At 41.1% G+C, this 14,016-nt stretch overlaps 3 protein-coding genes across 3 annotated transcripts; 2 read left to right on the top strand and 1 right to left on the bottom strand.

Moving 5' to 3' along the window:
• Positions 1–702: 702 nt before the first annotated feature.
• LOC137941726 (pentatricopeptide repeat-containing protein At5g39980, chloroplastic) lies at positions 703–2,942 on the top strand. The gene has a single exon (XM_068787265.1). The coding sequence runs from the start codon at positions 745–747 to the stop codon at positions 2,725–2,727; it is 1,983 nt and encodes a 660-aa protein (XP_068643366.1). The 5' UTR covers positions 703–744; the 3' UTR covers positions 2,728–2,942.
• Positions 2,943–4,236: 1,294 nt separating this feature from the next.
• On the top strand, positions 4,237–9,219 carry LOC137941248 (uncharacterized protein At2g24330-like). The gene is made up of 6 exons (XM_068786573.1): positions 4,237–4,506; positions 4,674–4,963; positions 5,589–5,733; positions 7,694–7,803; positions 8,010–8,430; positions 8,757–9,219. The coding sequence occupies exons 2-6, from the start codon at positions 4,685–4,687 to the stop codon at positions 9,014–9,016; spliced, it is 1,215 nt and encodes a 404-aa protein (XP_068642674.1). The 5' UTR covers positions 4,237–4,506; positions 4,674–4,684; the 3' UTR covers positions 9,017–9,219.
• Positions 9,220–10,531: 1,312 nt separating this feature from the next.
• On the bottom strand, positions 10,532–14,016 carry LOC137942198 (heat shock cognate protein 80). Its single transcript, XM_068787895.1, has 4 exons — positions 13,778–14,016; positions 13,481–13,622; positions 13,011–13,291; positions 10,532–12,216 (listed from the first exon to the last, which is right to left on the bottom strand). The coding sequence occupies exons 1-4, from the start codon at positions 13,898–13,900 to the stop codon at positions 10,669–10,671; spliced, it is 2,094 nt and encodes a 697-aa protein (XP_068643996.1). The 5' UTR covers positions 13,901–14,016; the 3' UTR covers positions 10,532–10,668.

Here is a 14,016-nt window from a genome sequence, read left to right as displayed (position 1 = left end):
CCAGACCTAACCCACAAGGATATAAGACTACAAAAAAACCCATGTTTTAAAACATTGATTGAATCAAACGGTTGAACTAAGCTCGATCAGACATGGTCCATCATTTGATTGAATTGTCAATTTTAACCATTTACCCGATTTTCCGTTTATCATTTATTAATGGTACAGATAATGTACAGATAATGTACCCCAAATGGTCCAGTGAGAAGAAAAACATTTCTTGATGGGTAACCCTTCATCCATGTCTTCTAAGTCTGAATCACTCTGAGACCAGCTACATTAACTATTATGAACAGAACTTGCACTGGCTTCAGGAACTCTTTCATGCCAAGACGGAAACCATTTCACTGAGATATTTAACTGGTCTGCTATCATCAACATATCTCGGAGCCCAGGTTTTAAAGAAGTGGATGGCTAAATTTAGCAGAAGAAAATCAAAGAGGAAAGACCTTTCCAGAAGAAAACCGGCCTCCTGCTTATCTTCCTCGTCACCCATTACACCAATAAATTGAGAAAGGAAACCGATGTTTTTTATTCTGCTTCACTTGGAAATTTGCATTTAAACCAAATAAGCGGCCTACCTAAATGGCAAAAAAAGGTGCTTGCATAAATTGTGATTATTCGATTTTCATTTTGAAATGACGATTCTTTGATATTTTGATGAAAATTTTCGTTCTGTATTTGGACCACTGAAATGTTTGTTAGGTCCTCAACGAGGTTGCTGAGCGGGCGTTGATAGCTGAAATGCAAACGCTGAGAGTGCTCGAAGGGGCTGCCCCTGCCGCCTGTGCATTCCCCTTACAGACACTGCCCAGGAACACCAAACCCCATATCGTTGCAGCTTCAGCATTCCCCTCGGCGTGGAGGAAGAAAGACGTATGGATAAATCCGAACACCGCGGCGGCTGTAACAAAACCGCTGCGCCACCGCCCTGGCCACCAACAGTATTTGGACCACTGCGTCGATATGGAGCAGCTTCTATCCAGTCTGTGTGAAACCGCCGACGCGGACCAGCTCCGTTCCGTGATGTCCCCCTACAAGAATCGTCAGCTATCCCTCCGCTTCATGGTTTCCATCCTCTCCCGCGAGCCTGACTGGCAGCGCTCCCTCGCTCTCCTTGACTGGATGATGGATGAAGCTCGTTACTCTCCCTCCATCTTCGCCTACAATGTCGTCCTCCGGAATGTCCTCCGCGCCGGACAGTGGCAGCTGGCAGCTGGCCTGGTGGACGAGATGCGCGCCACCCGGTGCCTCACACCGGATCGCTTTACCTACTCCACCCTTATCTCTTACTTCTCTAAGGCCGGATTCTTTGATTCGGCGCTGTCCTGGCTGCAGCAGATGGAGCAGGACAGAATCTCCGGTGATCTTGTTCTTTACAGCAACTTGATTGATTTGGCTCGGAAACTTCAGGACTATTCCAAGGCAATTTCGATCTTCTCTCGACTTAAGGGAGCGGGAATAACGCCTGACATTGTGGCTTACAATTCTATGATCAACGTCTATGCGAAAGCTGGTTTTTTTCGAGAAGCCCGTCAGTTGCTCGACGAAATGCGCCTGTCGGGTCCATCCACGACTCCGGATACCGTCAGCTACTCCACCCTCCTTGGTGCGCTTGTTGAGGGTCGCCGCTTTGTCGAGGCCTTGTCTCTGTTCTCGGAGATGACGGCAGATCCTCGCTGCCCTCTTGATCTCACCACCTGTAATATTATGATCGATGTGTATGGCCAGCTTGACATGGTCAAAGAGGCCGACAGGCTCTTCTGGGGCATGAGGAAGATGGGAATCGACCCGAATGTGGTCTCCTATAACACTATGTTACGGGTATACGGTGAGGCCGAGCTCTTTGGCGAGGCAATCCACCTCTTCCGCCTCATGCAGAGGAAGGACGTTCCCCAAAATGTCGTCACATACAATACCATGATCAAGATTTATGGGAAATCACTCGAGCACGAGAAGGCCACTAATCTGGTACAAGAGATGCAGAAGAACGGGGTCAACCCTGATACAATAACCTACTCAACTATAATATCCATATGGTGCAAGGCAGGGAAATTGGACCGAGCTGCTATATTGTTTCAAAAGTTGAGGAGCTCTGGCGTGGAAATCGACCATGTATTGTACCAGACAATGATTGTTGCCTACGAGCGGGCAGGTCTCGTTGGGCATGCGAAGCGTCTGCTCAGTGAACTCAAACGCCCAGACGGCACTCTCCCAAGGACTGCTGCGGTGACAGTTCTTGCCAGGGCAGGCCGTATCGAGGAGGCAACCTGGGTCTTCCGCCAGGCAGTCGATGCGGGAGAGATGAAGGACATATCTGTCTTCACATGCATGATCGAACTCTTCTCAAGAAATAAAAAGCATGGGAATGTGGTGGAAGTTTTCGAAAAGATGAGATATGCCGGGTACTTCCCGGATTCCGAAACAATTGCATTGGTGGTGAACGCTTATGGGAAGCTCCAGCAATTTGACAAAGCTGAGGCAGTTTACTCGGAGATGCAGCAGGAAGGTTGTGTTTTCACCGATCGAGTTCACTTCCAAATGCTCAGCGTATTGGGTGCACAACGAAACTTTAAATTGATGGATTCATTGTTTGAGAGGTTAGAAGAAGATCCCAACATTAGCAAGAAAGATTTGTACCTTGTGGCAGCTGGGATATATCAAAGAGCAAATAGATTAGATGATGCAGCTAGGATCACTGACCGTCTAAGCAGAACAAGAGCTTGAAAAGCTTGAGTGAACTTCTTCCTCCGTTTCCCTTGTCAACATTAAGCACAAGTCTTGTACATACCGTTCATTCCAACACCAAGCCATGCTTAAAAGCCAAGTATGTGTTTTTCTTTGAATGATCCCATTACTTGAAGCTTGATAGAATGGTTTTTTCAGCAATAAAATTTGAAATAAAAGGAAAAATACACCTTAGTAGTAGAAAAAGATTTTCTTTGCCATTCAAAAAAATGTTTTTATTATGGAATTATGCAGAGGGATTCCAAAATAGAAAATGACTACAATATTCAAACTAATCATTTCTCTACTGGAATAGAAATTTTGATTACAGTGCTTACTAGACATTAAAATAATTAGGAAAGACAAAGGAGAGATTTTACCAAAGTTGGATAACTTCTTTCCTTTCCCATGAAGACTAGTACCCTGTTGAATTTCCCCAAAGTAATTAAGCGAGAGCTTTTTCTATGCACATAAATTACGTTCTATCCACTTAACCATCAAGTTCAGTCATGCATTGATCTAAAACAATCACATACAAAAAATAGTAGAATCAGGCTCATGACAACAGTTGGGATGAAGCCAGAAGCCAGAAGCCAGAAGCCCAACCTGCTTCAACACAAATCCATCACAACTCTAATTGCAAAACTGACGAATGCTCACTGCATTTGCCACCAACATAATGCCGAGTTAGAATTGAAGTAATAATAAAGAATGCTTCCCAATAGTCCAATTCTGATAAAGAGTCAGTTGCTGGGTGGCAGCAGCAACCAGAAACATCATTTAATCCGATTCGTGGGACGTGATTACTTTACAGCCAAAAAGGGCGCAGATAATCCAAATTACGGGAACACAACTTTTTGCAGTTCGTGAACCAGACGATTTAAGTACCCAGAAGAAGCAATTAGAAGAGAAGAAAAGAAAGTGAAATGGAATAGAAATAACCTCCGTGCACGTAATTACTCCCGTAATTGAAGTGCAGATAGTAATAAAAGCTTCCTCGAATTCCATTTGTTGCGTCTCCCCGACGTCCGGCACGCGCTCATTTACGACGGCCACAGACGCGGATACCATGACCGTAATTAATTACTGGCTGCCAACTGCTGGTAATAAATCCTGCTTACACTTGTGTATCAAATCTGCATTGATCAAGTAGTAATCACATTGAAGCTTGGATAATTGAGTCGATCAGAGAATTAATGTTGATTCGTGTGGAGTTTAATTCACTATTATTAGGAAAAAAAACCGAAATCAATCCAGCTTTCTGCCGGAGTGATCCGGAATTGGGAGTCGTATTCTTGCTCACGATGGAAGGACCAGCCGGGTCGAGAACGCGAACCGTTTCCCGAGTTCCTGTCTCCTGGACGATTAGGTTATATTTGTCAGATCAGGACGGTCGGCACTGACACGAAGCGAGTTAGGGATCGGGGTTCGCTGCTGTGTACACGGAGACATGTTTCTAGAAACATCGTATCTCCAGCACTGTCCGAACCGTCACTAAGGTGGGTCCGACCAGTACCGAGTATCTCATTCGGATTCCGAGCGTTGGCCCCTGACGCCTTTCCACGACCGCGGCCTGTAAACGGTGTATTTTTTACTATTCGTATCAGAGAAAAACACAGAAAGGCGTCCCGGCATTTAATTTCGTGCAGAGGAGGAGATCGAACAGGAGGCCAGAATTTGATTTCTCTTTCTGAACATCTTCATTAATTCTTCTCCACGCAAAAAGGATTCTCACTGAGATTCTTGCTTCTTTTTCTCTAGGTTTCGGTTTTGTTTACGGTGAGCCTTTGTCTTTTCAGGTTTTTTACTTTTATTTCTCCTAGATCTGGTTATCTCTCACTCTGCGGAAATGATCATAAAATTGACATGATTCCTTCTTTTTGTAATTGGTCATTAGAGTTTGGGACTCCTGTTAACTGGGTGTTTTCTACCTTTTTCATTCCCAGCAATTAAGACGATGGCGGATGAGGTCGATGACCCAAAACAAGACCTACCTACGGGTGAAGCTTCCAAGGCACCTGTTGAGTTGCTCAAAACGATTGAAACCACTGTGAAGCGACGGCCTGGTATATTTTCCAGAATTTGGAATGGACTATTTAGAAAGACTGACGATTTTGAGAAGAAGCTGCAGCATATCTCTAAGGAAGAAGCTTCTGTTCATGCAAGATTACAAAAGAGAACAAGGCGCTGGCGGACCACCGCCAGAAATATCATTTCTCTCTCCGTGGTTCTTGAGGTGAGTTATTAAAGCTTTGATTCTCTGTGTATCTGTTTATGCTGTGCTTTCTTGAGGAACTTGATTAGTAAAGTCGAATGCCTCCTTTGTACGATTTTGTTTAATTAGAAAAGGAAATGCGTTATCTTAAAAAAGAAGAAGGAACATTGCGATGTCAAAAACAGATATGTGATGCATTACAACATTTTCTGCTGTTTGATCTTTCATATTTTTTTCCCTGCATGCTCATTTCTATTGTTTGTGACACTGGAATTTGGAAATCTAAGTGCCGGGAGGATCTTCGTAAGATTAGCTCACCACACTTCTAATTAGTAGGAATTAGATATTATTACAATCGTGATCGTCCTATGATTGTGTGCTTCTTAGAGGGTTTTTTTCACGTTTATGTGCTAAGCTATCTGAGATGACGTGTATTTTCACACAGAACTATTGACGTATTGCATTCAATTTCTAACTCTCATCATAAGCCTGTTATGTTTGTATTGTTGTTTTAGTGGCAAGTCTAAGGGATTAATGTTTATACGTGATACCTTTTCAAGTGGAAAATTTATGGTCCACTAAGTACTAACAGATTTGCAGATGGAACTTTGTTTTTTAGCTCATACAGCTTTTGGATTTTCCCCAGGTTGTTGCTGTGATTTATGCAGTATTAACTACCAGAACATTGGGCTTGAATTGGAAGATGAGAGCACTGCACGTGTTGCCTATGTTTGTCTTGCCTGGTCTTTCCTTTGTCATTTACTCGATGCTCTCTCGCTTCACCAGGATGCGTAAGTTCAGTGTGGAACACCCCTATTTTGAGTTTGAATTGTAATCGCCACTGGACAGAGTTCTATTGTATAGAGAAAATCATTACTTTGATGGTAAACTGCTATTGGCTGTTGTTTTGGGACGAGAACAGATTTAACAGATTGAAAAAGGGAATAACATTCAAGAAAAAAGCGAATGGTGTAGTTCGTGGTATAACTAGAAATGGGAAAGATTATGATGGATAATTGCATAGCTGCATTTGGATGGTCTTGATTTTATTGTACTTTGCTTGTTCTGGTTTTATAGATCGGTTTGTTCAAAATAGAAACCTCGATAACATGGCTTTTAAGCTGATTGTGCTTCTGCATTAGTCACAAGTCCTCCAGAGAATACATGATTATTGCAGGAATCTTTCTTGTTATTGTGGAAAGAGATATGAAAATCAAAGTTAGCTCATTAGTCGAGAAATTACAAAGGGACTTGTTAAATTGTCACGTTTGCTACCATGCAGTTTTAGAGTTGAAATTGTCTTTTCTTCCTATCTTATCATATTTAAGTTCACTTTCTGCCCAAACTGGAGTTCTTGGACCAACTTCTGTGCTCTAACTGAGACTGCTTCCTGGGGATTTGATGCCTTTGTGCATCCATTCAGCTATGTTGCCTGGGGAAGCTAGTAATAGTCCTGACCCATGCCAATCTATTCTCAGTTGCTCAGTAATTTATATCAGATGAATTTGTTAGTATATGTTGAGGAGGGAGACAAAGTTGTCCAGAATAAGATGCTGACTATGTGCTGCATCATTTGCGAGAGGTCTGTCACCAGTGGGCGGATCAGGGAATGTGGAACTAGGTACAGAGGATACATTGAGTCTTCACCAGTCATCCAAGAATAGTGGCTTCCATTGTGTAACTAATTGATAAGATGTTAAGAGCTGTAACTTTGTTAATGAAGCCCATTATGCCCTGTGTTCTTTCAATGTTTTAATTTTGTTAAAAAAGTTGATGTGAAGCAGTATGTATTTTTATCTGGAAGCTATTCGTTCTTTTGTGTGTGTGTGTGTGTGTGTGTGTGTGTTTCACATGTTGTCTGCCACATTTATATTAACCTAAATTCTAGAATGCTGCATAAGTGAAATCCAAGCTGGGAAGTGGAATTTCTTAAACTGTGCAATCAGGTAATAATCTCATTCATTCTGTTTGTGTTGGTTCTAAGTATTGGAAGAAAGTCACTCCGTTATATGGAGTATATGCAATTGTCTGGTTCAAAACGTCCCGTAATTAAGGAACTGACCGAGGCTTGTTTGATCTTGTTTCTGATGGTCCATTTTAATTTAAGCCTAATATAAGCCCTTTGTAATCTGCAGATATTTTTAAACGGCAGTGATTTCTTTGTTGCTCGTCTCCATTACAGCTGTTCATTTGTTTGTATGCGGGTGATGGGTTGACTCAAATCCATGCAGGATCTATCACTCAATCAGTCTTAATGTGCTTATGTTTTAAATTCCAATATTGAATATGATTATTCTAATTTTTAGATTTTACTTTTTTCTTTAAATGTTTCTGTTAGAATGGCTTTGCTCCAACATGGCAATAACTCAATATGCTTTCAACGATGTGGATGAAAGAATCATTACCTCCCTCATGGAGATTCTTTATGTATTTGAAGAAATTAAAAGCCTACATAAATCACTTGATGTGGCAGCACACTAAGATCTGCCAATAGCATGTCTGATAAATTAGCTAAGGAGGGAGTTTCTCGCCACTCCGTTGTGGTTGGAAACTCCTTTCCAATTTCAATTTGAGGTTGATTCTTCCCTCTATATATATTATTTCAAGAAATAAAGTCAACCAACATTTCTTAAAAAAAAACAAGTGTTGTATCTGGTTGTTGCTACTTGGCTGCTTTGATGGATGATGATTTTTTATTTGGGAAGTATGCCTGTTGGGCATTTGATCAAATCATCAATTGTGCATGCGTAGGTGAAAGGAAGGACCGGATGACTCTTGAGAGGTTGCGTGCAGAGAGGAAAGCAAAGCTAGATGAACTGAAAGAGAGGACAGGCTACTACTCAACCCAACAGCTTATTCACGTAAGAAAAATGATTAGGTGGCATTGTTGTTATGTTTAAGTCTAACATGCTTTCTTACACTGGCAAATAGGCTACAGATTAAGCATTTTAAACTTGATAAAGCAATTAGTTGTCTTATGGGTTTGATTAAAACTTTAATTATTATCCAAGTAATTCGAACAATTGAACCTTTTACTTTGTATTGTGTGATTTTGACTCCTATACAGATGTATGACCTCGACCCTCTTGCAAAGGCAGCTGCAGCAAGTGTCCTGGCACATAAGTTGGGGGAAGACGCTGGACTTAAAGTATATGTAGGAGATGAAGGAAATACTAGCAGACCCTCTGGAAAAAGCAACGATATTCAGCTTGTCCAGTCCAGTGGACTTCGTAATAGAAGACACAGGCATTCCCAAAGCAGCAGTGCTGGGAGTATTGCAACACCACACTCCGCTGAGGAGAATGCCCAAACTGCTAGCTTTGAAGAGAATGAAGTTCAAGGAAAGAATCAACCTGTTGTAGTTGGACATTATCAACAACCTACTAACAGTAATGAGGGATGGCTTGCTCGTCTGGCAGCCTTGTTGGTGGGTGAGGACCCAACTCAGAGCTTTGCACTCATATGTGGTAACTGCCATATGCATAATGGTGAGTCAGACAAATCTAACCGTGAACCTCTTAAGAATATATGGTTTGCTTTATAAAAAAGAAATCTAAAGATTTGCGATTTTAGTTACATCCGAGGGTTGTACAATTATTCCACAAGGCAAATGTACAGTCATATGGATTGGACATTTGACTCAATGGCCATGTTGGGATGATGCCAACTGTTAATGTTCTTTTTCAACTGAAGCAGCATTTGAAGCATTGACTTGCAGAAATTTATTAAGCATACCATTTGTCATATTTGATATCATTTGATGTACCTCCTAGAGAAGCTTTTCTCAAGTCCATTGTTTACTCTCTTTTCACAGGACTTGCCAGAAAAGAAGATTTTCCTTACATAACTTACTACTGTCCGCACTGCAATGCACTTAATGTTCCCCAGCATCAGGATGGTGCTGGTTCCGGTTCCGTTCCCCATAGCATCGGTGCCTTGCCCTCAGGTGATGGTGGTACAAGCAGCAAATCACACTCTCCATCCGGAACTGAGGTGGGAGCCATCTTGAACTCTAGAGCAGACGGTAAAAGCAGAGGATCAGAGACGCCTACAAATCAACTCACGACTAGTTAAGTGTAAATCTAATGTAGCTGTATGTAGCATTTGATGGTTCTGTTTCCATCTTTCTTTCAAAACCATGCCTACAGGCCTGGTTTTTCAATATCTTGTTTTGGCTAGGAAAATATCGCATTCCTTACCTTTGTGTGGTTCTCTGCTGTTAAACTGTGTAACTGCCTTGCGATCTCATAGAAAAAAGAGGGAAATGTTTGATCAAGCCAGAGACTCACGCTCCCATCTCCCTAGTCCCACTTTTTACTGCCAACCATTTGGAAACCGTTTTGCACTGTACAATCGTTATTGATCCACCTGCACCAAGACTACCTTTATTGCAGTAAGGTTTGGGCTATATGGCTGATGTCTCGTGATTAAACCAAAGATCAAGTAGTTCAGGTACTTGGAAGCCAAGGTGTGGATTGTACTGTTGATATATAATAACTCATCAAAAGACGAAACAGATGTACTCTGAGGCCACCGTAGATGGTTGTGCATAGCTTCATTTCTGTAGCATTTGTTGAAGGATCAAATGGGGTTATTGAAAGTGAAGAATCTGGTGAATTTGATGGAGGGGATATCAGAATGATGGCTTCTGCAGACTTGTATTCTTTAAAGTGAAGACTAGGTTCCGTTTCATTAAAATTTGAAGAACTTTTAACTCTTGTCTTTTACGTAGAAGTTTCACCGTTTTATAAAGTATAGATTTAAATCCTTGCGTTCATGTGAATGCATAGACATCTGTAAATACACCATTAAATATTAAGCAGAAATACATGAAACCTTAACATTATTGAAGTTAATGGTAAACTGTCGATATCTGCAGTATTAGAGTTTTGCTAATTTCGGCGATTTTTGAAATTTTCACACTGCTCGTGTATATGTTGGTGCTTCGAAATTTATTTATTTTTCTTCTTTTAATTACTCTTCTTAAACCCTTACGAGCAGCTGGAAATTTTGTAGTAAACCCTATTTTTCAGAGAGAAAAAAGAGAGAATGAGAAGAGGAACTTCAAAGATTTTTTGTTACATAATGTCAATTATATTTGTCGTTGGCATCTTTTGAAGTACAAAAGATTAAATAGTGACAATTGATGGGGTAATTAAATATTTTATAAAACAACTGCATAGCATCATTACATTACCATTAATACGGGCTCTTTAATTAAAAATTACTATTTAATTATTTAATGTTAAAATTTCTTCATAAGAGAAGGAAAAAGGTGGTAATAGAGTATGGTCTCTGACCCGTTATGGAAGGGAGAAGAAAAAATGTGAAGATAAATATGAGAAGAAGAATATCGTATATCATTTGTAATTAGTAATTATATCAAATATTGTTTACATATAAACCAATATTTATTTAACGATGCAGCAATTGTTGCGATCATGTTCGAGCCCCTTATTTTGCTGATTGTTCTAACCAGTTTCTTTTCTAACGTTGAATTTGCACTACGAGACCTCACAATAAAATCTCAGAAGAGGGGATGTCGGTGTTCCCACAACAATAAGACAAAGTGGCTGCATCTTTCATAGATGAAAACAAAACGCTAATTAATAAAAACCGTCCGAGCATGTTTAACATCTTTTAGAACTCAAAATTAACACTAAATTGTATAAAATCATAGACACAGAGAAACTACTAGGCACTTTTCATCCGGGGTTTTGATGCGATTAGTCGACCTCCTCCATTTTGCTGCCTTCGGCGTCATCAGCTTCTACCAGTGCGGGCATGTCGGTATCCACATCAACTGCGGTATCCTCATCGATGTTCAATCCAAGCTTCAGCATCCTGTGAATTCTGTTGCCGAAGGTGTTAGGTTCGTCCAAGCTGAAGCCAGAAGTAAGAAGGGCCGTCTCAAAAAGCAACAGGACCAAGTCCTTCACCGACTTGTCATTATTGTCCGCTTCAGCCCTCTTCCTCAATTCCTCCATGATTGCATTTTCTGGGTTGATCTCCATAGTCTTCTTCGAAGACATGTAGCCTGCCATGCTGGAGTCCCTCAGAGCCTGAGCCTTCATAATCCTCTCCATATTAGCAGTCCAACCGTACTCTCCAGTAACCAAACAGCAGGGAGAGTCAACAACACGGTCCGAAACCACTACCTTCTCCACCTTGTCACCCAACACATCCTTTATAACCTTGCACAGCCCCTCAAACTTCTCCTTTTGAGTTTCTTTCTTCTTCTTCTCATCCTCACTCTCATCAAGCTTGAGGCCTTCCTTGGTAGCAGATACCAGTTTCTTTCCCTCAAACTCTTTCAGCTGGCCAATTGCATACTCATCGATAGCATCCACCATGTATAATACCTCATATCCCTTCTTCTTCAATTTCTCAAGGAAGGGAGAGTTCTCCACTGCCTTCTTGCTCTCACCAGTGATGTAGTAGATGTCGCTTTGGCCTTCCTTCATCCTCGTCACATAGTCCTTCAAACTAGTCATCTCGTCTCCACTTTTTGTGGAGTGGTATCTCAGCAGTTCAGCGAACTTAGCCTTGTTCTGGGAATCTTCATGGATACCCAACTTAAGGTTCTTTGAGAAAGCCTCGTAGAACTTGTTGTAGTCTTCCTTGTTCTCAGCAATCTCAAAAAATAGTTCAACGCACTTCTTCACCAAGTTCTTCCTAATAACCTTGAGGATTTTGTTCTGCTGCAGCATCTCACGAGAGATATTGAGAGGAAGGTCCTCAGAATCAACAATTCCCTTCACAAAACTGAGATACTCTGGGATTATCTCCTCACAATTATCCATGATAAAAACACGCCTGACATACAGCTTGATGCTGTTGGGCTTCTTCCGAGTGTCAAAAAGGTCAAATGGAGCTCTCTTTGGAACAAAGAGAATAGCCTTGAACTCAAGCTGGCCTTCCACAGAGAAATGTTTCACTGCTAGATGCTCCTCCCAGTCATTAGTGAGACTCTTGTAAAAAGCTGCATACTCCTCCTTCGTGATCTCCTCAGGCTTCCTCATCCAGATAGGCTTCTGCTTGTTAACAAGAGACCACTCATGAGAGACTTCCTTAATCTTCTTCTTTTTCTTCTCTTCCTTCTCTTCATCCACATCCTCAACCTTGCCCTCTTCATCCTTCTTCTCCTCCTCATCTTCATCATCTGAGACCTCCTTTTCCGTGGTCTTCTCAATCCACAAGGATATGGGGTAGCTAATGAATTCAGAGTGCTTCTTGATCAAGTCCTTGAGACGACGCTCTTCAAGATACTCCAACTATAACAAAAACCAAGGACTAGATTAGGACCCCTAGGAGAAATTAGTTACTGAGATGATTATTAGACAATATAAATAGAAAACATTCATCCCAGGTGATGGAGAAATAAGTTACTGAGAAGGTTATTAGACAACATGAGTTATTTGCAGACATCCTAACATAAATAAAACTTCTAGATTCATCCCAAGTAATGAAGACCTTGTCACACAATTGTGAGCCTAATCCTGTTTCAAAAACTACCATAATTAAACAATAAAGTTTATTAAATTTGAGTCAAAACCCTTCAGCTAAGGACCCATATTGCCTATCCTTACATCAATCTAAAGATTTGAGAGAGGAAACGGTTTCATAGCTAACTGGGAGAGCTGAAAGCAACTTTTAAATTGATTTTTTCCCAGTGAAAAAGGGCAATTTTAAAATTAAGCAACCAAAAAGTTCTTCGCAACCATTTGGGAAGTGAGGCACCTAATGATAAAAATTCTAAAATTCAATGAAAATTAAACTGCTAATCATTCAAAATATTGGCCCTCCCAGCCCAAACTAACAAATAAATGCATGAAATCAAAAGCCGCACTGTGATTAAAACATTCAATTGGCATACATAGGATAGAAGCATGAAATTAAAAGCCACAATGGGAATAAAAACATTCCAATTGGCAGACATAGGATAGAAGCATGAAATCAAAAAGCCACAATGTGAATGAAAACATTCAATTGGTAGACATAGGATAGAATCATGAAAGTAAAAGCTACAATGGGAATAAGACCATTCCAATTGGCAGACATAGGATACCTGGTCCTCCTTAAGGAAGAGGGTGATCTTAGTTCCCCTCCCAAGATTCTCCCCTGACACATCCCGAGTAACAGTGAAGGAACCCCCAGCCTGTGACTCCCACACATACTGCTCATCATCGTTGTGCTTGCTCGTCACAATAACCTTATCAGCCACAAGATAAGCAGAGTAGAAACCGACACCGAATTGCCCAATCATACTGACATCAGCACCGGCGGCAAGAGCTTCCATGAACTCCTTAGTTCCGGATCGCGCAATAGTGCCAAGGTTGTTCACCAAATCTGATTTTGCAACATATCGATAAAGCACGCCAAAAAACAAAATTAGCTTTTACCAGCATAAACTAAAGGAGAGTGTTGCGATCATTAGAAATCTAACATCACAAGCAGCACTAAATCCAACGTATGGTAGAAGAAAACCACTCGCAAGGGGAAATAAACATTATAATTAATGAAAATTGAAATACCGACCTGCTTTGGTCATGCCGATGCCACTGTCGATAATAGAGAGGGAGTTGTTGGCCTTGTCAGGGACAATGTGGATGAACAGCTCCGGCTGGGCATCGAGCTTGCTCTTGTCCGTCAAGCTCTCGAACCTGATCTTGTCCAGAGCCTACAAAAAAAAAAATTAAAACATAAATCAGCATCAAGCTTCTCTCGTTTCTAAACCCACAGACGACAGTCTCCAATCGGAAAACTAAATACAAGAAAAAGAAAAAGAAAAGTGTATAAATCAAGAAATTTACTAGAGGAATTAATTCTCCTTACATCGGATGCATTGCTGATGATTTCTCTAAGAAAGATCTCCTTGTTGCTGTAAAAGGTGTTGATGATCAGACTGAGCAACTGGTTGATCTCCGCCTGGAAGGCAAACGTCTCCGTATCCGCCATCCGAGAAATCTCTCAAAAATCTACGAGAGTGGCAGAAACAGTAGATAGCTTGGAGATTATTCCTGCTAGGGCTGCTTATCGAAGGACGGAGGAGCACGAGGAGAAGACTTATAGAC

This window comes from Aristolochia californica, unplaced genomic scaffold (assembly GCF_029961685.1).
Source record: "Aristolochia californica isolate CCGP_79_NKW_82.1479 unplaced genomic scaffold, dmAriCali1.0.hap1 SCAF_9, whole genome shotgun sequence".
Classification (NCBI taxonomy): Eukaryota; Viridiplantae; Streptophyta; class Magnoliopsida; order Piperales; family Aristolochiaceae; genus Aristolochia; species Aristolochia californica.
The sequence above is the reverse complement of the archived record's forward strand: the minus strand, read 5'-3'. Positions and strand labels throughout refer to the sequence as shown.